The sequence below is a fragment of the Condylura cristata genome, unplaced genomic scaffold, assembly GCF_000260355.1.
Source record: "Condylura cristata isolate star-nosed mole 26May11 unplaced genomic scaffold, ConCri1.0 scaffold00007, whole genome shotgun sequence".
NCBI lineage: Eukaryota > Metazoa > Chordata > Mammalia > Eulipotyphla > Talpidae > Condylura > Condylura cristata.
In genome coordinates, this window is record NW_004567108.1 from 60,144,832 (window position 1) to 60,170,672 (window position 25,841).

The 25,841-nt window shown below is 39.0% G+C and overlaps 1 protein-coding gene across 1 annotated transcript in view; it reads right to left on the reverse strand.

The window, feature by feature from the left end:
* Positions 1-336: 336 nt before the first annotated feature.
* The window catches only part of FBXL17 (F-box and leucine-rich repeat protein 17), a 514,059-nt gene continuing 488,554 nt past the window's right edge, over positions 337-25,841 (reverse strand). The window contains exons 9-10 of the mRNA XM_012721780.1: positions 22,350-22,492; positions 337-3,186 (exon numbers count right to left, since the gene is read on the reverse strand). Of these exons, the coding sequence (XP_012577234.1) occupies positions 3,046-3,186; positions 22,350-22,492 (284 nt within the window). The 3' untranslated portion in view covers positions 337-3,045. The remainder of the gene's footprint in view (positions 3,187-22,349; positions 22,493-25,841) is intronic.

The window sequence follows — 25,841 nt, forward strand, 5'->3', positions numbered from 1 at the left end:
CTTTAAATCCCCAGTGCCAGGTACATGTCTCTTACCCAATAAATATTTTATTTATTTAATTTTGAAAAATTGAAGACATGCTTAAGTAAATGAGTAAGTGTGTAGGGAATGGAATTTTAAACATATTTAAACCTTTGAGGTTTAACATTATCTCAGTAATCATTGGCCACATTAGGACCCCCAACCCAGTCTATTATTCTGGATGAGCCAAATTTATACAAAATCTATAATGAAACACGCAAGGATGGGATCACAGCATGTATCACACCAAACCATCACAGGGAGACCATATATTGTTTCTAAAATAAAACAAAAGACACAGTGTTTTGTTTCTCTTTTATTGCAACCCATTGCAAGGTCAAAAGATTCACGGAAATATAGAAACTACAAACCAGGTGAATTTCCTTTATCCACTCAAAGACATTAAAGACAAAGGACAAGAATTTTCCACTACAGCAATATATTTCATAGTCTTTATTCTGAAAATACTGTTGACATTTTGGAGAGGATAAAAAGCCCTGCATTAAACGTGTTCACATATATTTATGACATTCTAAGCAAAAAAAATTAAAAAAAAAAAAGAAACTCTATATTGCCCAGAAAAATCATTGTAAGCCTCATTTCAAAGCATCTAATGAGAACACATTTAACAACCGTCACAGGATCACTCAAGGTGTTGCTTTTTTGAGTTGTATTTTGAGATTAGTGCTCAGAGGCTGGATATTTCTACAGATTTCTACAAATATACTAAAGCAGTTTTCCAGGTTATGTTGCATCAGGCTTTCTGGAATAGTCAATATCTTAAAGAATAAGTGCAATCCCCTACCCCCACCCCCCAAGCTAAAGCATGTTATAGTGCTGTACTTTAGATCCAAACAATGCAACATTAAAAAAAAATCAAATCAATTCTACACTTCTGAAATCCTTTGACAACCAAACTGTAACACTCCAAAGATTATTACAACTTTGAACTTGAAATGGTACTATCTATATCATCAATGGCTCTCCCTTCTTTTTGTCTTTTAACTATTTAAAATATAATGTGACATATATAAAAATTAAACTTTTGCTTATTCACTCAAGCTACTATTACTATACATACTGTCTTATAAATTAGTTTTGGGTTAAAAACCAGTTAAAATAGTGTGAATTAAGATGTTTCAGTGGTGGGCAAATGAGTATGAAAGTGATACAGTCTGATGTATAAGAAGAACTACAGTTTATTAATGGCAACCATCTATTATTTTCTTACACAAATTTAAAGTTAGACTAGGGACCCATTTAGTGATGGAAAAATCAACTTGGTACCCACTGATCATATTTTCCTAACTTATTTGGATTAAAAACAAAGAAAGAAAAACGCCACATCAGAAACATGTTGACATAATCAAAGAAAAACTGATTGCTTACACACACAAAAAGGAGTCATTATAAATAAATGAATGCCCTTCAAACGCAAAGCTATCTGTTGTTTCTAACAGCTAGCATCCCATTTTAGCAATATTGAGGCGAAAAGAAAGTGAAACTTAAATCTTAGTATGTCTCATAAAGACCAAAAAACAGTTAGGTCCACACTGGGGAAGAATAAATAGCAAATTCACAAGTCAGGGTTTTGTGTCTAGGTCTACTGTGAAAGATAATCACTTTAGCTTAAAAAGGCTCCCTGCTGTCTTGATTATAAATCTAGACACAGGAAAGGTTATTTGAGCCTGAGTCCCTAACATGAATTAATTGTAAGGATGTGTGAAATCAATTCATTTACTGATAGATATTGTCTTAACTGAAAGCTGGCAATCTTTAATTAAACAAAGAAATGCTTACTTCTAACAAGTGTAAACAGAATTTTAATGAACAGATTTTCTAATTTTCTTCTTAACTCACACATTAACCAGCAATAGATCTTTGCAGGAGCATAAGAACTATTAAAAAAATGATAACATGCATATGTCAAAAAAAACCAGTTCTAAAGCCCAAAGCAAAGCCAAAAAAAAAAAAGATTAAAGATTGTCTACTTATACCTCACTTGTTAATCTTTATTGGTATGACTATGCCCAAATCTCAGAAATATACTTTCATAATTACCAAATAACAGAAATAATTAAATAATCTGTAGGAGTTTTGATAACTGCATACAATTACACTGGTAGCTTTAATATGGATGATGTAGAGATTAGCTCTAAATATCATTAAAATATATCCTGACCGGTTACTACCCATGGAATAAAAGCTAACACAATGTTAACATAAAAGTCAACTAAAATATTTAGTACTTAACAGAACACAGTTTTAGAATAATGAATAATTAACTTTTGAGAGCTGATCAGGGAAGTTCAGATTGCTGCCTCTATAAAACATTTACGAAAAGCTTTTTTTCTCTCCAGTCCTTCAGTCATCCACAGGACAGCAAGTTAGCCACTTGTGGATATTCAGCATTAAGCAGAGCCACAGTGGAGGATGTGGTCCCTTGCTGGCCTGGAGGAAGGCCCCTTTGTCAGAAAAATCATCAAGAAAGAAAATGCCCTGGTGATGTGAACACACACCGGTGTGTTTGTATGACAAAGTGTGAGAACCTGTGTGTATGTGTGTGCTTGAAACTCCGGAAAGTACTAGTTTCCAGGCTCCTGACTAGTGCAACAATACTTCCGTTCTGGTGGTCATTCGAATTTTATCCTATCCAACAGAAGGCAGGTGCCTTTATTCTGGGGGCATAGCTAAGTGGCAGTAATTAGAAGCTCAAAAATAATCCAGTTCTTTTTATTCTATGGTTAAAAATTCTTTTAGAGAAAGAAATCTTTGAACTTAAAAACTAAAAGGTCTGTAGCTTTCAAAATCTTCAATTTTTAAGAAAAAATCAGTTCATCTGGGAACAAATTGCAATTGAGCATATGCTATGCAGGATGCAAACAAGACACAAATACACGCACTCAGGTACACATATAGACATGTGACAGTTAAAACCCTTCCAAGAGATCATCCACGCCGAATCTACAATTTCTCGCTGCCCTGCTGAATGATCCCCTGTGGACCGTGGTGTGGGCAGGAGTGTTAGGAGGAGGCAGCAGACATGTTGGGGGTCCAGCCCATCTGATAGGCTCTCTCCAAGGTCCTCTTGCAGTCCTGCAGGACGGTGCTGAAGGTGATGTGTGGGTACTGCTGCACCAGTTGTTCCACCGTTACTTCATTGACCTGCAACCACAGAAGACTGGCGTCAGGTACAAGGACCGTCAAACCAGTAGCTGCTCAAGTACACCAGCAGGCTGTGAGCTGCTTACAACAGCCCTAGGAACTCTCACCGTGTTCCTTCTCAGTAGATAAGGAGGTGACTCATGAGCAGGTATGCTTCCCTTTTGCCCGATTTCTTAAATACTATGTCCACCTTTATTGAACTTTTAAAACATAAGCCATCAAAAAAACAAAAAACAAAAAAACAATCAAATGCGTTTTCTACTATAAATGATGGCAAGTTGCCAACACCTTAATAATGTCCATTGAAAACCTAATACGTGGAGGCAAGGAAACCTTAAGACAGCATCCTAACATGCATTTGACTTTGTCATCAAATTCACAGTTTTTTTTTAGCACAGAGTTGTGGATTAATAGAGAGGATTCAAGGATTCCAGTTAGACGTGTTGGGGGAAATGTTTATTTTTCTTCCTTTTAAATGTTAAAGTATTGCAAACTTCAAGTCCCTTTGTGAAAAGGGCTGAAAAAGTGAAGAATCAATAATTAAAACATACATGGCTGGCAGGTCAGGGATGGCCCCAATAGACCTTAACCATCAAAGATACCACCTTGATTCTTGATTAGACAAGGCAATCAGACAGGCCTAATTAAAACTAACACCTTTACAATTGCTGTGCTGTGAAGGGATTAATTTGTCAATTATTTTTAAGCTGATTGCCGTTCATATCACAGAAGTAGACAGCTTCCTTCATCCTTTAGATAAATAAATGATTAACCTAAGAACCACAACTTTTAGGTAGTTTTATTTAAAATCTTTATTGAACACTAGGGCATTTTCAAATGCATCAATATTTCATTTATACTGAGTAAGCTGGTATAAAAGAAGGAACTTATGATATACATTTTGTGTTCCCTCTCCGTGTCTGTCCATTATTAAAGATGACCAGAATCACCAGGAAAAACTAAAAATAACATCAAACCCTGGCTGTTTGCTTTGAAATACTGCTTAGAAATGTGATGACCATGATTAATTGCCTGACCTCTTCTGAAATAATACGGTGGTCTTGAAAACTACATTATATGTGTTTCTTAAAACTGAGAGTTGAGATTCAAAATTGTGTTGATAGTACTTAGTCTTTGTCAGAATCTCTCTCTATTTAAGACTGGCTTGCATTTAAATCAATGAGCATTCCAAATTCAACAGAGATATGTAGTTAATTTTTAAACTATGTATACCATTTTATTTTCAAGAACAAGCAAAAATAAAAGAAGTTTGAATACAAAAGAAAAATTGATATACACATTAAAGTTGAGAATATGAACTGATGGTCTTAAGAGGATTTTTCAAGCACTATTATTTTTTTTTCAAGCACTATAATTTTTAATGTTTAAATTTAAATCCATGTTCTAGTCTTGTGAGGCAGCTTATAATAGTCTACTTAAAAGACCACCAAACAATCTTCTAGCCATACTTATCTTTCCAGTGTATTTTGCTACTACCTAGTTACGTGAATGAACTTCAGTTTATCAAACTAAGTTCCTCTGGTTCACTGAGCATGCTGTTCTTTTGCCTAGAACATGTTTTGATTCCCCTGAAGATCCTCATGTCTTCCCTACTTCTAGTCATTCTTGAGTAAGTCTTAGCATCAATGCCATTTCCCTAGTGAACTCTGACCACTGTCCCAACTGCGGCTGCTCCGCCACATCCCACATTAGGGGAAGCCTCGAGGTTCTACACTCTTTCAAGAGAACCAACATTTCTCTCACGCCACTTACTATAATATACATATAGTTTACAATTGTTTTGTGTAAAGCTGTTCCTCCTACTCCCATGAAAGATCTATGACAGATAGGATCACTTGTATTTATAAGCCAGGTAGTGTTATTTGTGAAGGAATGATAAAATAACAGACTACAAGTAAAAAATAGGCAAGGCAAACTCAGACACTAACACATTTATCACAAAGATTAATAATATATTGAGGAACTCATATTCAACTCAGGGACTCTCTCCTCCAGGAAGCCTTCACTTAGCCTATCTTCCCAGAAGTTTGGGAAGTCTCTGCGCACCAGTGGCAGGTACCCTGAAAGGTTTGTTTTTAGTTAAGCACCTTGGCATTGCCTTGCAATCATCTCTTTCCTTGTCCATTTCTTCTACTTAGTCTCTCTGGAGGCCAGAGATTATCTTTTATCTTTAAGGTTATCAGGATAGGGAAGAAGCATGACAACATAAGTACCTATCATGGACTTGAAAGTCAATAAATAACAGACCAGAATTCTGGTTTAATTTTACATAAGTTTTGGTTTTCTTAGCTGTAAAAACAGGATAAAAAGTACGCTGCCTTACGATTGTTACAAGGATTGAATGTAATAGTATGCCAAGCACTGTGACTGATTTAAAACAGTTCCGAATGGCAGCTTTACTTAGTACAACAGACATCAATTAATAGTCACTGAATGTGTGAGTTAATTAATGATAAATGAGGGTGACCAATTTCTAGAGAGCTTCTTAATATTGGACATTTCTGAGATATTTCAGAAATAAGCCTCGATGATATTAGTTGTAACGTCCAAATTAAATAATCACACGGCACGAAGTCATCTGTCAAACATATCTGATATACAAAAAGAGTCAGTTCTATCTAAATACACTCTGGAGGAGATTCAAGAACTTTCCTTAATAACACAGTTTAGATGTTCAATAACCACTTGCAGGAAACCTTTGCTTTCTTTAGCTGATGCTCGCCTGGCTGCAGTTTAGACTACCTTCCTCCCCTTTTCATAAACAAACCTGGAAGGATACAGATCACACTAACACTGAAATAACTGAAGTCATTTGGTCAGAAAGGACTCCCAGAAAATCTTCATCACCTTGCAAAGGAAGTAAATGTAGCAAGCCGCATAGCATTCAAGGAAAAACTAACTGAAAATTGATGAAAAAAGAATGGAGAAGAAAAACCACTTAAACCACTATAAAGACAGCAACTGTCTTTGACTGTATATCTTTCTCAACCTACAAACAAACCTGTACAAAACTTTATACCAAGAGCTGACAGGCTATTTGTTTTGGAGGTCTGATTTTTTAAAATATAAAAATATTGGGCCCTCCCTGGTGGAGCAACCGGTTAAAGCACAGCAATAAGAAGCTATAGCCCCTTTAGCATGAGTTTGATCCCCGCCCTGGAGGTGACCCTCATGGTACAGCAGACCTCTCCTGACCCACCAGCTCCTCCCCTCAGCTGTGTATGTATTTCATCAGCCGGCCTGTTCTGCTCCCCAATCTCTCACCACCCTGCACCTTTGGCCTATACTCCAGTTCTGTATGCATAAATAAACAAATCTTAAAATACACATATATATATCTGTGTGATAATGTTTGTAAGAGAAGAGATACAATTCACTTTGAGCAAATTTGGTGCATGAGGATATGGATTTTTGAAGCATATAAACTGGGGGATAATTGTTCACTTTAGTAAAGACTTTCACGGAAGGATTAATTGGTTTTGTCAGCTCTTCTAATGTGTTTTATACAACCTTTGATTTACCAAAATTCAATCTGCCTATTTCTCTTGCATAAAGCAAGGTGCAACTGTAGTTGAGAATACAGACAGTGTGCTCGTTCTCTAACTTTTATAGATTATGAGCAAAAATAGTAATTTGGCGTCGGATAACTGTCTAAAAAACGGTACTGATAATCCTCTGTGGCTATAATGTGTCCTCTAAGCAGTCTTTTTGCTAACTGAGCTCTGTAAATTCTAAAAAACAAAGCAGTGAGGAATGCAAATATTCCATTTTAGAGCTTTGTTGTATAGAAATTATTCAGGGGAAATACATGTGCTCTCACTAGGGAAGGTTCTATCTTTTACTTAAAGTGTCTCCTGGCAATATAGTGTGACAAATTTTATACTAATGTTATTTTCATTGACTCCTCAGAAGTACAAATTATGCTCACCTCTTTGTAAAGACTCCATAAGCATTTCAGGTGCCTTAAAGGTGGAGTTCAGCTTAAGACTCCAGGAGAGTCCAAGTCATTTTCTATCGTTATGCCTACACACACATTTCTGCGGACATTTTGTCACGCACAGCTCCACTCACTAGAATGAAAAGAACTATTCTCTGTTCCAACTCATAAAAATGCATGTAACATAAAAAAAAACCCATAAAGATGAAGGGTTTAAAAAAAATTTCCCCACGATGCCTAGTTTTCTGTATTCAATTTCTTTTCCTCTTGCTGAAAACTATCAATGGCAACTTCTAGATTACACAGGAGATTTGAAAAATGCAGTGAATCTTCCTAAAGAAATATGGAGCAGTGTCATCTGAAAAAATTACTGTGATTAAAGGGAGAAAGTATATACTACAGGTTATTTTTTTTTAAATGTAAGATTAGATTTTATATTTCTCTACAACTTTATAGTTCTCTACAACTCTATAATGTACGCTTGCAAAATTACTGTAACTTTTTAAAGGTTGTAGTGATTTGTTATTTTAATCTATTTTGAGTTAACATCTACTAGCACTGCTTTTGAAATTTAAGCAAATTGTTCTGCTAATTAGGGAAAATCACATTTTGGGCAGAGAATCCTCAGAGCTTCAGAAATTCAGTCTGTCAATTTATCTAGATCATCACATTATTTTCATTTCCTTATCAATACATTCCACAGAAAGTTTGAGAAGTCTCAGCATAGGTCTGGATGATGTTCCTAATAATACCTGTTGTATAAAAATTATGTAATTCCTGATAAAACTTGCAGAAGAAAATATATACATTAAGTGATTCTTATTTCCAGTTTTACTCATGTGTTAAAATGGGGCATGTTTCTTGTTATAGGAAAATATCCGACATCTGAACTCACTAAAATCACACTTAAGCATATAACAAACCAAAAGATACCTGTACTCCCATGTTTATTGCTGTTTTATCTACAATTGGAAAAACATGGAAGCAGCCCAAATGCCCAAAAGTAGATGACTGGATTAAAAAGATGTGGTACATATATTCAATGGAATATTACTCAGCAACCAAAAAAGAGAAACGCATTTCTTTTGTAGCAACTTGGATGGAGCTGGAAAAGATCCTGCTTAGTGAGATAAGCCAGAAAGAGAAAGAAAAATACCGGATGGTTTTACTCATAGCAGGAGTATAATGGACCAGGCTAGAAAATAACAAGAATAATGAACAACCATATACTAGAGACATTTTGTGGGGGGTGGAGTGGGGAATGGGATAAAAAACGGGGGGTGGGAAGGGAAGTGCATGGGATTATGGCGATGGCACATGGGTGATGGGAAACCCGGGGAGATTACAATTGAGAAAGAAAGAAAAAAAATGTACAAAATGATGTAAAAATAAACTGTTATAAAAAAAAGAATATAATAAACCACTTAAAATCATTTAACTTTTTTTTTAAAATGGAGAATCCCTGCAAAAAGTTAACACTATCTAAAATTCCAACAACAGTAAAATGTACCACATTATTCCTGCAAGTTCCTTGACAGCAAGGAGTAATTTAGTCATCTTTTTGTTTTCAGTCCTATATACATGATCTGGCATATGCTCACCCATTCAGAATAAAAAGCTCATGAAATAGGTGTTTTAGTTGTCCTAGCACACAGGCATTCAATAAATATTTGTTGGCTAAATTAACAGAGCAATAATTCAAAAATATGTAGTAAGTTATAAGACACCAAACTGCCCTGCACCAGAAGTCGTGGTGCTAAGCTCGGCTCGTTCCCAGACTCTTCCAGCCACAGTGGTAGCAGGGTCTCAAGTCTTGCCATTCTCGCAGCTCTAGACTCTTTGAATCTTTTGACATTTATACCCAAAGTATGAATTTCTTTTTCCTTTTCCTTTTATATCACCTCTTTCCAGATACACCTTCCCAGGGGTTTCCAATAATTTTGCACCAGAGAACAAACCAGCTCATGAATGTAAAGTTTAGCAATTTTTGTTGGGTCATGTGGCTGTGGTGCAGTACTAAGGAAATACTGGGCCCATTCATGGGATTAACTGACAGCAGCTTTCTTACCAGCGGTCAGTGACGCAACAGATGGGAGATACAGCAGAAACATGCTCGCAGGCCATGGATGTGAGCCAGTTTCCAGAATTTTGCAAAAACCTCATGGTTCAGAGGATCTGATATTTTAGCTGCAGCTTAGATTCTACTCAAGGCATGAAGTTTCCATGGAAGACATCAAAATTTGGTGACTCTTAAGGTCCCTTCTAATGACATAGCTATTTGGTGGCAGAAGGGAAGCTGTGGACAAGTCTGACTCTACACAATGCTATTTCTATACTCTGACATCTTGGGCTTCAGAAGTTCTCTATGATTTCACTGCCAATGGGGCACATGGAAATCAGAGGGGATTTCACTTTTGGGGGTTGGCTCTGGTGTCACAGTAGCATTTGCTATTTGTTGCCCCTGAGGTGGAGGCATGTAGGTAACACTGAAAAGCATGGTGCAGTACTGGACAAAGAATACTCAAACCAAAAATTCCTGGTGTTCTCCACTGAGTAACACTGTATCCATCAGTATTAGGCTCTTATTTGGTAAGAGAAAAATTAAAATCATTTCTTCTCTCCAGCATGATTTATTTTAGCAACACAACTGAAACTTGTTAAATTTTTATAATGACACATACAACAAGATAAAATTATTTCTCCAACCTAAGAAAGAAGGTGGAAAAGGGGGGAAAATTAATGAGCATCTACTATTTCACAGACATTTAAGTATTTATAAAATTGACCTTATAATTAATAACCTCCTCTAACAGAGCCCTGTGGCTCAGACAAAATTGGTAATTCACACTGGCCCCACAGCTAGTAAATGACAGTCAGAATTAGAACACAGGCCCCAGATACAACTGCCCTTGGCACCATCATGCTGCCCTGCCACAGGCGGAACATGTGTGTGCACCAAGCCAGACTGGGGCCCAACTGACCTCCTGCCCAGTAAAACATCCTGACACTAAAAAAAAAAAAAATTGCATATAACTATAACTATATTTCAAAGTCTCTAATGGTCTCTTCAAAATTGCTGCTCTTTGAGAAGACAGATTATAATGGACCTCCCTTGTCTTCAGAATAGTCTTTTGTGGGGCTGTGATATGAGAAAGGATCGTGGTGAGCTCGCACTGCTTTTTCTCCTCTCTCTTGCCCGTTACGACATTTTCCTGTGACCCGAAGTTAGAATAACTAGCACGACATAGATGGTCCTTTGCCCTCTTGGGGCAGGGAGGCTAGACCATGACACCAGCAAAACCACCTAAGAAAGATGTCCTAGGAGAAGCTCTGCAGTGCTGAGGAGGAACATGCTCTTCTTCAAGAGGGTGAAAAAGGCCTTGCCACATAAGTGGTAGCTAAGACTTCTCAAGGACAGGGAGGCGTCAGTCTGTGCACTACACATTATTCAGCAAAGAAAGAAAAACTGCTCTTAAGTTCGTATAAAACAATGAATCCAGCCTTTCTTTGGAAGATGGGAAATATTTCTCAGACTGTCCAATGAGAATAAGTTCTTGTTTCAAACAGCACTTCTTTGAGGAGGAGGATGAAGAAAATGGATCCTCCCCTATTTGCAGGTGGGAAAAGTAAGGCGCCCACAATGGGCTTGCGAAGGTGTTGCAAATAGCACACTCAGCTGCTGCCTCTTACTGCTGGGCGCTTGTCCCGTACTGCACTGTCACTCTGCACAGACTCCCTGGGGATTGTCACTCACTGAACCACCCCAGAGGCTGACTCCTGGTAGCCCAGAGGCAATATGCCTCCACCTCTGGAGTGTGCTGCTCTTGGGCCATGTTGGCTCTCTGGAAAGCACTGGCTCTTCGTGCCACGTGCCAGCAAAAGTGGACAATGCATAATCAAATAAGATCTGACTGCTCCTTTAGCAAGTGCCCAAGATGGGTACATTCTCAAATGGGTAGAATAAGGATAATGCAAATTTTAGGAATACCTTGGATTTGCATGCAAATGAGATGAGTCATCTCAGTGCAATCAAAAATATTTTAAAGAGGACCCTAAGAAAGGACAGTAGAGCAGAAGATACATTGATTTTTCCAGGACCCCTCACAGCCAGCAATGCACTCTGGCTCTCTGTGGGCACAAAGATTTTTGTGCTTCTATTTACTCTTTTTTCGCAGGACTCGTGTCCCTGTTTGGCTGATATGCCATTTCCTGCTGGTGTTTCTCTGCAGTTAGAGCGGGGGGGGGGGGGGGGGGGGGGGGGGGCTATTGAACACCAGGAATCTGGCACTACATTTACAAGCTTTCATCTCTGACTTTTCAGAGCAATGTTCAACAGGTCAGCAGTCTTGGGAGGACAGTCTTCACTCAATAGGAACAAAGGCTGCAGGCAGCCCCCCAAAATGATAGGAAAGGGCCCTTCCCAGGTTGGTATATGAAAAAGATGTCTGGCATGAGCTGGTGGGGCTTGCTCCCTTTTTTTGTTTCTACAGACAACTTCATATTCCCATCCTTCCTTCATCCTTTCTTAGTCCAACCTAGGCCTTTCCCTAATTCTACTCATATACAATGAATGTTTGCTATAAGTTTATTGATGTGCAATGAGTTAAACTGTAACCAAGAATCCAGACACAAATACAGTGGTTCTCAATTCAAATCTCATTAGATTATCTGGGATATTTTACAAATCCCAGCAGCTACCCAGACTCTAGATCAATTACATCCAACTCTTGGAGGAACATGACCAGGAGTCGGTATTTTCTACAACTCCCAGGGCATGCCAAAGTGTAGCTGAGGATGAGAAATACTGGTCTAAGCTCTGAGACTGAAGAAGGTGCAGACAATTTCTGCACTTGGGAATCTGAAGGCCAGTTCTGTACTTAAAGACTATTTAAAGGTAACTACAGCCCACCTACCTCCCAGGACACCATCTACACTGAATAGTCAGGGTTGCTTCTACAATTTATTGGCCCATCTCCATCAAGTCACCACCCATGAGGTGGGAGGAGAGGGCACACTTAACTTAGTACTGAACAAATTTTTAAGAAGGAAAATTAAATATCTCATTGGTGCCTGAGTGACCTGCTAAAATTGGAAGTCAGCTGATTACAGATCTCCTGTAACACACAACACTTTCTGCACGAACCTCATACTAATAACCTGAGGCCTTTAAGGATATATTTTTTCACACAGAGGTAATAAATACTACTCTTGAGTGGCAAAAAACTCATCTAAAAATCCCAAAGTATAGCAAGAGACAGATACTGAGAATCCAATGAACCTGACAGAGCGAGGCTCATAAATTCAGTCAACTTTGTCAAATGCAGTCTTTCCATTTCAGAATCTGCAATGATTGGAAGTGCTATGCTCTGTCAATATCACAACAGGCCTGGCTTCATGCTGTCTCTTTTTCATGAAATGTGGGTTGCCTGTTAACACTAGCCTTGCTTCTATTCACTTGAATTAGCACAGCGAGAAAACAGCAAAGAACCTGGGAGGAAGGGGATCACAGAGACACCTGCCGTGAGAAGTGAGAATCGGGGCTCGCCAACCTGAAGCCTCTAATTAGAGATTAGTGTGACAGGAATCCAACCACCAGACTGTCAGAGAGGAAGACTTAACGACATTTTCATTCCTGTTTCACCAAGTGATCCTTCACCAAGAAGGATGTTTCAAGCCAACTGTTTTCTAGGCACACAGCCTTGCAGGCCTTAAACTGCTGGTCTTGCAAGCAACCAACAGTGTAAATCTATACATTTTTTTGTACACATTTTCATGCACTGTGCGGATGAGAATCCAAACTGACATGTGGGGGATATAGGATGGAGAAAGTCACGTAGGGTATCATCTGCAATGTTCTAGGTGACTTGGCAGAAGATGGAGAGGTAGAAAACCTGGGCCTTAAAAAGGTAATTGATGGAGTTCTAAATGCGTGTGAAGTGCAGCGTCGTTACAGCACACATCTGGATACTTGGAAACTACACTCACAATGTTAAGCGGAAAAACACAATTGAGGGGTAAAAAACTGAACTAAAAAAGGTGCCTTTTTTGTGCTTGATGTCTTTTTCAATTACAATTTTTTATTTTCTTACACAAAGCCTAGGGCAGTGGTAATCACTGATGAGCACGGGATGAAATACCTCTCTAAAACTGCAGTTTCTGTGAAGTACAATTATGGATTTGACCTGTTTTCTAAAAAAAAATTATCAGCAAAAACTTATTCCACATAGAGGTGATATGTGTGTGTGTGTATGTGTATAGATATATACACATATACATATATATATATATATTTTTTTTTTCCAAAAAGAAAGACTCCACATTAGTCAGAACATTTGAGAGCCATTCTGAAGAAAGCTGGGACCAGCCACACAGCAGGTGCCGACCTCTGTGACAGTCTTGAGCCCAGTGGCTACCCTCAGCACTCATCAGCTACAGGGAGCTCTGAGGAGATCCACGGTTTCATCTACCTAATTTATTCTTTCTAGATACTTAGTATAGTTTATCTAATTATTAATTATTAAGATGCAGCGGGATCTAGTGGTTTTCAAATTTGCTTTAAGATGTACACTACTTCTATACAACAAAATAATAAACAAGCCAGTAAGTTAATCAAATAAAGTAAAAATGTGGGGTTTCCCTAGATAAAATTAGGCACTGGGACTGGGCACTCTGCCACCTTAGCCACTCTGTCTTTCCCAGAGGCTCTAAGGAACCTCCTCAGGATCTCTGAGCTACACAATGCAGAGGAGAAACAGAATTAGGTCTGGCCCTACATCTGTCCATCCACACACAATCCTCTGATACATATTTGCTTAGCAACTAGTATGTGCCGTAATAGTAGTGGTATTATTGTGGTAGGGCCTGCCAAAGAAACATGGGAGGAGAAACATGAGGAGAAGAAAACAGTGATGGGGATGAGGATGGAATTAATCACCACAAAAAGTAAGATCTACTATTTATCACTTACTTCATGTAAGGAATTTGACACATACTAAACTCACTCAATCATCTCCATGGTTCATGAGATAGGTGCTATTTTTATTTCCATTTTACAGAGGAGGGAATGGAAGCATGAGAAGCAGCATAGAATATGGAGCTAGAAAAGCCAGGAGCTTGATGACTTGGAAGCAAGAGAAAAGCGTTCTCCTGAATGAGGGAGTATAGACCACAGGGATGCAGCTGCTGAGAGAGAGAGCAGGTTGTGTACAGGGCGTTGGCCAGCGCACTAACCCAGAAGTCACCGGTGACCTTGAAAAGAACAGCACCAGTGGTGTGTTGAACTTGGAAATAGTAAATTGTGGTGCAAAAGTAAAGAGAACTGTTTAGTCAATCCTTTTCAGGAACTTAATGATAGACCAAGACACAGGAAAATGAAACTATTACGACCACAGCTCAAAGCAGATGTGGCATCAAAGAGGGGTTCATGATGCAAAAGAAATAACATTTTGGGTGCCATTTTGAAAACGGGCTTTCCATCTGGTAGTGGTGTTGTTGCTCATTTGCTTCCACAGCCTCCATGGTTAGACTCTGTCTTGTTCAAGTTTTGCCCTGACCTGTCACCTCTCCTAGTACTGAGAGGTAGCAAGCAGCTCAACATATCATTACTGAAAAGACAGATAAGATATCTGGAGCCTGCTGGTGGTGCAAGGGGACAGAGCACAGCTCCTTGAAGTTATCTTCAGATCCCCGGCCAGGAGCTGACCCATATGGCACAGCAGACCTCTCTTATCCCGCCAGCTGCTCCCCTCAGCTGTGCATTTCAGTTGATCTACCTGTTTTGTTCCTCACTTTGTCTCTAGTGAATCCTCTCACCCACCTGCCCCCCCAGCACCTCTACTCTGTATCCCAGTTTTTGTATACATAATAAATAAATCTTAAAAAAAAAAAGATAAAATATTTGATAAAGAAATGTGTATTGGAGGTGCTGATAGTTTTTTTTTTTTTTTTTTGCTGATAGTTTTTTTATGAAAAATTATATGGTAAACAAAGAAACGTTGGGGGGGGTGGCTAAACAAAGCTTTCACTAGGCCTTGGAAACCTGCTGCTGTGTAACTGGGCCTCACGAGCAGCCAAGCAGGGTCCTTGGCAACAGGTTGCTGTCCTGGAGTCTCCTGCCACAAGGGCCTCCCAAATTTCTGCTTTGTGAACTCTGGTACTTAAGAAATCTAGGATTTAATCTGACTACATTACAAAATTGTGATTATTTTTCTACTTCTACTGAATTAGAAAAGTAATATGACCCTGCAATCTAATTCCTTCCTATAATTACTAAAGCCAAATCAAAGTTTCAAGGAGATTATTTACTGCACAGCAATGAAGCTCTAGGGTGCCTTCAGGCAGACTCCAATATAACATTCTATTCACCCTACAGCATTTGGGAAACAGTAGGCCCTCTCCTTCTTCTGCTAAAAAAAAGACCCCAAACCAATTTCACTATACATTAATTCCACGCCAGAAGCAAGCAAGGCATTAGCAGCCACTTGCGTCACTCTCTCCCAAAGGGTCCTGGGAGAGGTCAATTTTCCTGAAGAAACAAACCAAACAAGTCCCCCTCTGGACACTGGGTGCCTAACTTGGTAAGTCTTTATTCCTTCTGTTGAAAATAAAGGACAGAGACCCTACGTTTCTTCTCCCTCTACATGAAGACCATCATCTTCTCAGTCTTAATTATAAAATAAAAGACTCTCTTACTTCTTAGAATTGTTGTCTGAATCTCAGATGTCTACTTTAACTTTGGATGGTCTTAGCAGGTGAATGTATATTCATGACTAGAATATTCTGAACCTGCTGGTCCAGGTAGTAATCTATCAGACTGGATACAAGACTTTAGAACTGATATATATGTACATTTATAGACACACATATATTTGTATATGGTAATATTTGTTAACTCTTATTGTGTGCTTACCGTGTGCATGACTTTCAATACTTTATTGCAGTATCTGCTTTAATCTTGTAACAATCTTATGGATGAATATTACCCCCAGCTTTCAGATGGTGAAACCAAGGCATTTAGAGGTTAAGTTGTCCAAAGTCCCACAGATAGTGAAATGATGGAAATAGAATTTGTAGACTTAACAGTTCGATGCTAGGGCTCACCAACTTAACCCCTGTCATAAAGCTCCAGGCCAGTGCTTCTTGGTTTAATATTTATAGGAAAGACCCTTCAGTCATCATTTTGTATCGGTGCAGGTGAGTAGGTCTGGAAGGAGAGGCGATGGAACACTTGGCTAAAATAAGGTTGAGAGGTAACCTCGGAATTTAAGCTGATGTGTTTTTCCCTGTTTCAATTACTAGGAATAATCAGGAGAGGGTTGTAAAAATGTGTTTTAAAGTGCTCCTATGTGAAAATCACCTAGAGAAACTGTTTTATCAGCAAAAGGAAAGAGATGCTGATACATTAAATGAAGGACTTTAGCTCAGCCTTTAGAGCCCCGCCACACGCACCATTTTCCAGGCGGCTTTCTCCTGGAGTCGTGGCACGGCGGGCTTTTTGAGGAATCGGTGTCCCCATGACCTCGGGCTGCATAGTCTGATACAGTCAGGCCACTCTGGCCTTATTAGGACAGAATGTTTTGTTTTGTTTTTTTCACTTATTTCATTGATAAGGCATACATTTTTAATCTTGAGTTTTGGCTAAAGGCAACCTGAAAACAGCTGTGTATACGTTGAAGGGGTGAGGAGACTCCCTGCAGGTACACACTTTGTTTCATGGCTGAATTGCTACCCAAACAGACTTGGACACAGTGCCCCCCAAATTATTTTTTCCCCTAAACTGATTTTTCCAGTTCATTCTGTATATTAGTTACAGAGTCCTATATTATTTTCCCCATAGGGCTTTCCTGCCCATGATTCCTAAACAAGCTGATAAAAACTCCATTTTCTCCACAGAAATATTTAGGTTGTGGAGGCTTTCTCTTGCCATAATTACTTCCTGGAAAAAAAAATGCAGTGGTCATTTTTTCCTGAATATTTTTATATTAAATTGAGTACACAAAACTTGGCCCCTGATATTTTAAGGTTGTAAAGCAGATTCCTGGCTTGAAAGAGCTGACTGGTTCCTATTACTTGCATTCTGTATTGACTTCTCATTGTTTTGATTAAAGAAAATCTCTCTACCATTTAAATGAGAAACTGCACATGAAAACAAGGATTTCATATGACCTGAAGAAATAATTTCTTTAAAAAATTTCATCTATTTCACTCTTCAACTAAGTACTTCAGAAATGGGGGTAGGTGAGGAAAAGGGTGTTGGCAACGGCGGTCTGATGAGAAATGAATTAATTCGATTATTTCCATGGTGTGGATCAATAATAGTCAGCCTGCGCTGAGACCCTGGCCTGCAGGCAGCTGGATAATCAATAGGCTTGCACAGAGGTGGTTCTCCTCCCCCAGAAGCCTCTCTGATCTTTTCTAGGCAGCCTCTTCACGCCTGTGTAATTCTAATTTATGTCAACTAGAAATCAAAGAAATTCCAAGAGGCTTTGGTCATAGGACATTGGGGTGGACCTTTCAAAATCTATTTATGTCTACTCCCTAAGTGATGTAGCCCCCACAGCTCTCTAGGCGCCACCGAGGCTAAGGAGAAGGCTCCCGGCAGAAGGGCAAGCTACCTGCTCCAGGCCAAGGCAGAGTAGCAGAGTCAGGTAAATGGAGGCACAATTTCCCCTTCCTGTCCCCAACTCCACAGGGGTGGACATAGGAACAACTAAGCATGTTAAGCGCAATGCTTTGCCAAGAGTGGCTCCCTCAATAACACTCTTTAATGATACCCCAGACGCTGGCATTTTCAAATCAAATGAACAGTGTATAAAATTAGTTCTGCATGAAGTTAAAAAAAAAAAAAAAAGAAAGTGAAAGAGAGCTTTTAAAAGTTCCAGTATTTCTCCATCCAACTGCTTTTCACAAGAGTTTGGTATTTGAGAATTGCTACATTTATGATGTTATTCACTGCTCATAATTCAGGCCCTCTGTCTCCAAACTTCTGTATTAACACACACTGCAGAGGTTTCCATCACATTTTATCACTGAGGTTTTCCCCAAAGTAGCCAGGTCGCCTCAGGCGAGGTCTGGTTTCTCAACCAATGCCCTGCCATTGGGGTCCTCCCCTTCCCATCAGTCTTGTTACCCTCAAATATTTGTGATTAACCTTAAACATTACATTTCCATTTGGCCTACAGCTTTCCCATGATTTTTTTTTTTTTGGGGTCCTTTTAGTTTTGTTCTTCATCCAAATTGCCTTGTAAGAAATGAGGAAAATTTCATATTATTAGGATAAACAGGTCTATATAGATTCTACAATTCACTCAAGTTGTGAAGACCAAAGCTACTGACTGCAATTGTGAAAAGCAGAGTAAACATGTTGCTCTTATTAAAGAATCCTCCTGTTGATTATACACGTCGTTTTAACTAAATCACCAAATAAATGCGTGTTAAATTGACAGGTGATTTTGGGTCAACTCTAATTCCCAAGGTCAAGTAAGCCTTTGAACAGTCTTTAAGAATATAAGTTCACCCCAATTCATCAAAGTTGTTTCACACAGAGTTTTCTTCTCTTGGTTCTTACAATGCACTAAAGTCTAGGAGATTAAGTGGCCTCAGCTTCAAAACCCAGAGCCATGCCTCTAACATGCTTATCCGTCCAGCAATCAGAAAAGCTACTTGAGCAGGGGCTTCCCAGTGCCCTTTCTAACTTTACAAGCGCATGAGGAATGCTGCACTTGTTGAATGGCTGGAAGAATCCTCCCTAAGATTCACAATGTTGTAGCCAAACAAATTTACTGCACTGTAGCCTAGACACTGTCTGATACTCTGAGTTCATGTTGTTTTCATCTGCAACCAATAGGTTTATGGTTTCTCATCTGTTCTCTGTTTACCTAATGAGAGACAGAGACACAAGCAGAGAGAGACAGAAAACACACACACACACAGAGAGAGAGAAAGGAAAAACACTTTCCTACAACAAATACAGTGCATTTGCCCTCTTGCAATTCCACAAAAGTTCTAGTGAGGAAGAAAGCAGAAGTTTGTTAAGGTAGAGCTTCAAAGTCAGCTATAAGTGGTCCCAAATGAAACTGTACAGAAAAGAAAATACCACTAGCTTACAACATTTCTCAGAACCACAGGACAGCAAGCAGATCATGGACGGAGGGAGACAGACCTATAACTGCCCCTCCTCTCTCTAAGGTAGGGGTCCCTCTGTGAACACTCCTGAGTAGGGGGTTAAATTTATAGGCCACTGAGGTCTCTTGCCCAATCCTTGGCTGGTATGCACAAAGGAGAAATATTAGTGATTAGCAAACTTAGCAATGATAGAGGGAGAAGAGTGATAGGCCAGATAAATTTTGTTCTTTAATTCTTTGTCGGTAAGATGACCACATTGTGACAGGTAGTGGAGCTGTTTCTGTACTGTCGTAATTTCCCTCTGTTACCTGTTTCTTTTTATTCTTCTTTTGCATAGAAGAACTGGGGTATAGGCCAAGGGTGTGAGGGGGTACACTAGAGACAGAGTGAGGAGCAAAAACAAGTATATTTACTGAAATACGCTGCTAAGGGGAACAGCGTATGTGGGTTAGCACTGGCTGGGGATAGAACTCTTTTAGGATGTAGGGTGAGAGTGCTCAGACTTAAAACCTGGCTACCAAGGAGGCTTGATGTTACCTGCTTCTATTGCTTTTTTCTTCTTTATTTCTTCTTTTCCTCCCCCCACCTGTATTGTCTCATCTTCAGTTTATCCCCCCCCTTTTTTTTTTTAAATTGCTCATCTTTCTTCATCCTACATCTGAGTTAGTGAGTTGATTCCAAATAGAGTGTGTCCCTCAGAGGCATTAGTTTTTCCTTGTAAAGTGGGCAGGGAAGTTATTAATGAAATTTTGTTTAGCAAATCATCTGAATTTTAAATTTAAAGGAGGAAAAAGCAAAAAGGTAACAGCTCTGAATTTGTTTCTCTTTTTACTTTGCTTTCAAAACAGACAGCAGCCAATACAATTTATTCTCATTTGGAAATTCAAACATCTTAACGCAGGCTCATATAATTATGTTGATAATAAGAATAATCAAAAGTACAGAGCATTTTTTACATAGCAGACATTTTTCTAAGGGCTTGATATACAGTCACTCATTTAAATGCTCACAACAGTCTCAGCAGATGTGGTGATATGTTCATGATCATTTAATATAGGAGGAAACACTGGCACGAAGAAGATAAGTAACCGCCCAAAACGTCATAACCAAGTGCAAAGCCCAGATCTGAACTTGAACTCTGGCTGCTGAAGCCGGTTCCTCTTTTTGTGTTACTCAAATCTTTCTTTGAATCTTGATTAAAAAAATAAAAATCTGGAGCTGTATAGTATAACACAGATTTTGAAAGCTGATTCATTCTCTTGATTCATCCAGTAAATCACCAAGGAAGCAGGGCCCTGCTAAGCAGCCTGTGGTCAGACAGCAGAGCTCTAGATGCTACCGGCTCAACGAATGCTCTCTGGCTGGAGAGAGGATTCAGAGGCTGCCTGACAAATGGTTAAAACCCTTAGGAACACTCATCAGAACAACATCTTCAACTCTTCTGAAACCAATTTGCATTTGGGTAGAAAAGAATCCATTCCTTAACTTAAAACCAGCAAATTGCTGTTTAGCAAATATGTCTGGGATAAGCTTCTCTTGTACTAAGTGGAATATAAATTTCTACAGTTCATCTCTGAAGGTGGAGCCAATCTTCACAAGTTTAAAGAGTGTGGGCTAGAAAGGAGATTTCTGAGAATGGTTGTTGTGTGTATGTGAAAACATTTTGAATGCATATAATTTGGGGGCCATACACTTTTGGGGCCCTTGGTTAGGTAGCGTTCATGGAGAAGTTCATTCTGCAGGAAGCTCAGGAGCTCTGCTGTCAACTGCTTAGCATTTCTAGAGTACTCTGTGCACAATGGCCTGCTTACCACTACTTGCTTTGAAAGATGTAGTACTGTGTTACCTTAGTAGTGAAATTTGAGACTTGCACCCCCTGGGTTTCAGGTGCTGTTGCTTAGTAACAAAATTGGCTTTCTAGGCTGGCTGAGACTATATAATAAAATCTCTCTAAACTTAACTGTCAAAGACCTAAGTTAGGATAAGTTAGGATTCTAAAGCACTTGGAGAAAAGAACTAGGCCAATTAACAAAAAATGATAAAAATGAAACAAATGATTTGGGCCTTTATTATTTGGGCCTATATTTGCCCCCAAATTTGCTACATTTGAGAGCCTATTTAGTTTCATCTTCGGTTCCTAGATTTGTCCCTAATCACTATTTGCAAAAGTGACACAAACATGTCAATTATTAAATATGCCAGAACTTTCTAAGCGAGTATCAGAAGTGATCTAAGGAATCAAGCAGTCCCTGGCCTGGAGCCTGCCCCCTGCGTGTGCCACCAGCACTGGACATGACTCTGAAGCCCTGGGCTGGACAGAGGGGCCTTGGGACAGTCTGTGGTCTTTTTGAGGCCTCCATTTTATCCTTTGCACAGTAAAAATATGTATTTCTTAAACATTATAGATGAAACATGGAGATACTTTCACAAAGGGGAAAGTGGCAAGTGGTCAATATAGATTTACATCTTTCTTCTCCATCTATAGAAGGTCACCTGTTAAAGGCAGGGCCATTTCCCAAGGTCACCCACACATCTCTGGTCACTGCTACACACTTTCAGCAGCAGTCATTAAGTGGTAAAAGTAGTATCATTAAGCATGGGAAGAGGCAAATTCCTACCTATTCCATTCTTGTGCCCAAATGGCCAGGACTTAGATGCTGATCACTGAAACTGTACACTTCAAATTCTGACAAAGTGACCTCCACATTGCTGCTGCAGGACACTGGGGCAGAACCCAGAACAGAATTTTACTGTTGCCCTCTGCACATTGCAGAGTGTAATGCTAATATATTTTTTTATCTTGGTCCATCAACTTAAAGATAGGAAGTCAAAATCTAATAAGTTGTCTATGTGTATGACTTTTTTTTTCTTTCTGCATAAACACAAAATTCATTTCTGAAAAGAGAAATGTAAAAAAAAAAAATTCAGATTACTTTAGAGGACCAGGTAACTTACCATGCATACTTGAAATGGTGTATGTATGTGCACCTGTACATGAATGCATATAGGAAGAAAGAGCGGATATGATATCAAGCTATTTGTTAGACATATGTAGAAAACAAATGTGAATGGCAACTCTTACTTTATCACATCGCATCAGCCCCAAATATCTCAGAGACTTGCTGCTTTGGGCAATCAGGGTAGCTCCTTGATCTGTAATTTCTTTACACCATCCGACATCCACAGTCTCTATTGTCATGCTGTATCGCCCAATGGCAATGAGAGCTACAGGGTGGGACAGAGAGAAAGCAAAGCATCATGTTAGCAGTGTAGGGGAGCGCTGTCTGATTATGAGACTTCTCTCATTTCCTCATGAAATTTGTTTCCGAAATGAAGTGTGTAAATGAATGTTTGGTAAACTAAATTGAATTTGAAATGCTGTAGGAAAGCTTGTATTATGACACAAGCTTTCACAAAGTGAATAATCGTTCTATAATTTCCTTTTCATAAGAACATAAACTTTTACCAGTTTTATTCACTACAAGGTTACCTGTAGTTTGAAACAATCATATTTGTAGAAGGAATACCTAAAAATGAATTACACATATACTGTTACAGGAAACCTCAAACAGAAAGTTAAACTTTACCCAAGATAACTTTAATAACTTTTCAAAAAGAAAATCCCATGAAAAGATTATTTCGAGGTGTGTTACACTGCATATGAATTTTTTCACTGATTGGCATAATTTTTTCCATCTGTTCATGATCTGTAAAATGTAAGAGTATATAACATTTTTCACATTAGTCCTTCTTGGGACTGCTAGGAATTAAGAGTACATTATACATACAGTTGAATTTAATTGGTGCTGTGCTGGAGTGCAGTAACGGAATGCATTTGTTATGGCGAATTTCCTCACCATATCCAAAGTCTTCCTTCTATTAACATATAAAATGAAGCCTGTCGTCTGAAACCTGACACTATCTCTAGTTTTGACTGCTTGGCATTGTACCACTATTAAAGTGTAGAGGCTTATCCCCTAGTCAGAGAGGCACGCTACTCATCAGTGCTACAAAAACCGTCACCCTCTGGATGCAACTAACTGGTAAACGGGGGCTCTTTGTTAGGGACTACTGATTTGACAGACATGCACACCTCTACATTAGTGGAGCAGAAAAACAGATTTCAGTACCTCCAGCCAGAATACGTTTATGCTGCATTGGCTCGTAAATGAAAACTCTGAAAACGATGCCACAATTATTAAAAAGGAAGAGAAATTGTTTGCTAATTATTTCCTCATCCTAAGATAGGATGAGCTGATTTCAATGACATTAAAGGCAGATAATTTTTACCAACTAAATAGATTGATAAGAGCAGATTGAATTACTAATGTAAATAAATGTTAACTCTTGCAGTTCACAGAAAAGAACTCTTGGCAAATCATTTTGCTAATTACCTCAGTGATTTTTTTTTCTCTAGAAAACTCATGCATGCATTCAAGTATCAAAGCACTTCTATGTAGGCAGATATTTAGAGGTAATGAAAACAATAATTGCGATGCCAGTATTTTCCAGTGAAAAATGCTATAGAGAAAGAAAAAAAATCTGGAAGTTCCTCATGACACTAATGAATGATGTTTTCTCATCTCTGCACATGCTATTTTAGCATTCAGTTTTCCAAGGAGGGGTGATCTGCCAAAGAATTGTTGAATGGTCTGAGGGATACTTGTATGAAGCAGGACTAGTATCCCAGATAATCTCATTGGTGTTGGTGGCCATTGATCAGTAGACTATATAGTCTTACTGAGGCTCAAGGCCAGGTAAGACAAACCTGAGGAGTTTTTAAGAGTCAACAACTGTAGCTATCCTAGCTATTGTTTGGTATTTTTTTGTATATTTGAGTTAAACTACTGTTTGATATTTTCTCTTTTTGTCCGGCTTAAATAAACAGTAAAGAAGATCACTAAAGATGATCAGTTATCCAATGTTGTTTTGACATAATTCTGTTTACTGAAGTAAGAATTAAACCCTATTGTTCCTTAACTCATTCGTTTATTAAACAAGTACCTCATGAGCACTCACTCTAGAGCTATTTTCTTCAGTTTTTATAGACCACCCAAGTGTTAGTCACTGAGCCAAGACTTCTAGGTTCATTATCTTATTTAATTCTCACAGTAACCTTATGAAATCTTATTGCTAGTTCCATTTTGAAGATCAATACACTGAGTCATAGAGAGATTGAATTAACTTTCCTGGAGTCAAAAGAGAGTAAATGGAGGTGTGGACAGGAAGCTAAATGTTGGTTCTCCGCCTTGACTATACCTCAGATCCCCTAAATTGGATTCATGGGGTCAGACATCTGGCAGTTCTAATACCCTGCACTAACAGCACATGGGGCTATGGTGTGACAGATAGGTCTCTGCTGGACATTGGGGAGAAAAAGACTCACAAAGGTCAGAGGTCAGTGGTGTGGGAGAAAGGAAGGTGAGGGGGACTCGAGGAACAGGCAAGTAAATAGTCACAACACATTGTCTTCCATCTCTTCCTATTCCTTACACCTTCTCACCTTTCAGATCTCAAAATGAAATGTCAAAGTCTAAGAACCCATAGCCCTATCATTTAATTTCACTGGAAATGCTTACCTCCCCCATTATGATGGTGGCTCCTACTCACTGCTGTATGTCCAGCATTTAGCTTGAGCCTGCTACAGAGGAGGCTCTTAAAAATATTAACAGAATACAGCCAATGACTATAATATGACTAGATCTATTATACTTGGCATGTACAGGCATGCTGAGGGGACATGGGAGCCCTTCACTTATCTTAAGGCACGTGAGAGTTCACAGGAGTCCTTCCAGAAGAACTGGGCAAGGTCTAGAGAGATGGGTAGGGATTCTCCAGAAAAACAAAGGAATGAGGGCTACTATGTTGGGCTAAAGAGAGAGATGTGAAAGGACTGGGGGTCACCAGACATTCTATGTGGCTGAAATAAAAATAATGCAAATAAAAATAATGCAAGGAGGTAGTGAGATTCACTCCAGAAATACTGATATAAAATTAACTAGCCTGGAGAAGGCATAAGAAATACAAAATGTAGCAAAAATAAGCAGAGTCCTTGAGATGCAGAAGTGTTCTAGTAGGAGATGTAAAACTAAGTAACCGGCCCTCCCTGGTGGCACAGCTGGTTAAAGCACAGCACTAAGAAGCTAAAGCCACTTCAGCATGAGTTTGACCCCCGCCCCCCGGAGGTGACCCACATGGTGTAGCAGACCTCTCCTGACCTGCCCACTGCTCCCCTCAGCAGTGTATTTCATCAGTCCACCTGTTCTTCTCCCCACGGTGAATCCTCTCACCGCCCCTGTACCACATCTGACCTGTACCCCATTCTGTATGCATAAAAATAAATAAATCTTAAAAAAAAAATAACAACAACTAAGTAACCACTGAAGTATATATAACTTTAAATTGTGAAAGGTGCTCTGAAGGAAATGGACTGGCCAGTTACCTAAAAGAATAACTTTTAGATGGGAAGAGAATACCAGGGACTCTTTCTGATGAAATTATTTTAACATCTCCAATAGCCCTACAAAGATAATTCCCATTTAGTGATGTAATAGTGGGAACTTTTTTTTTTTTT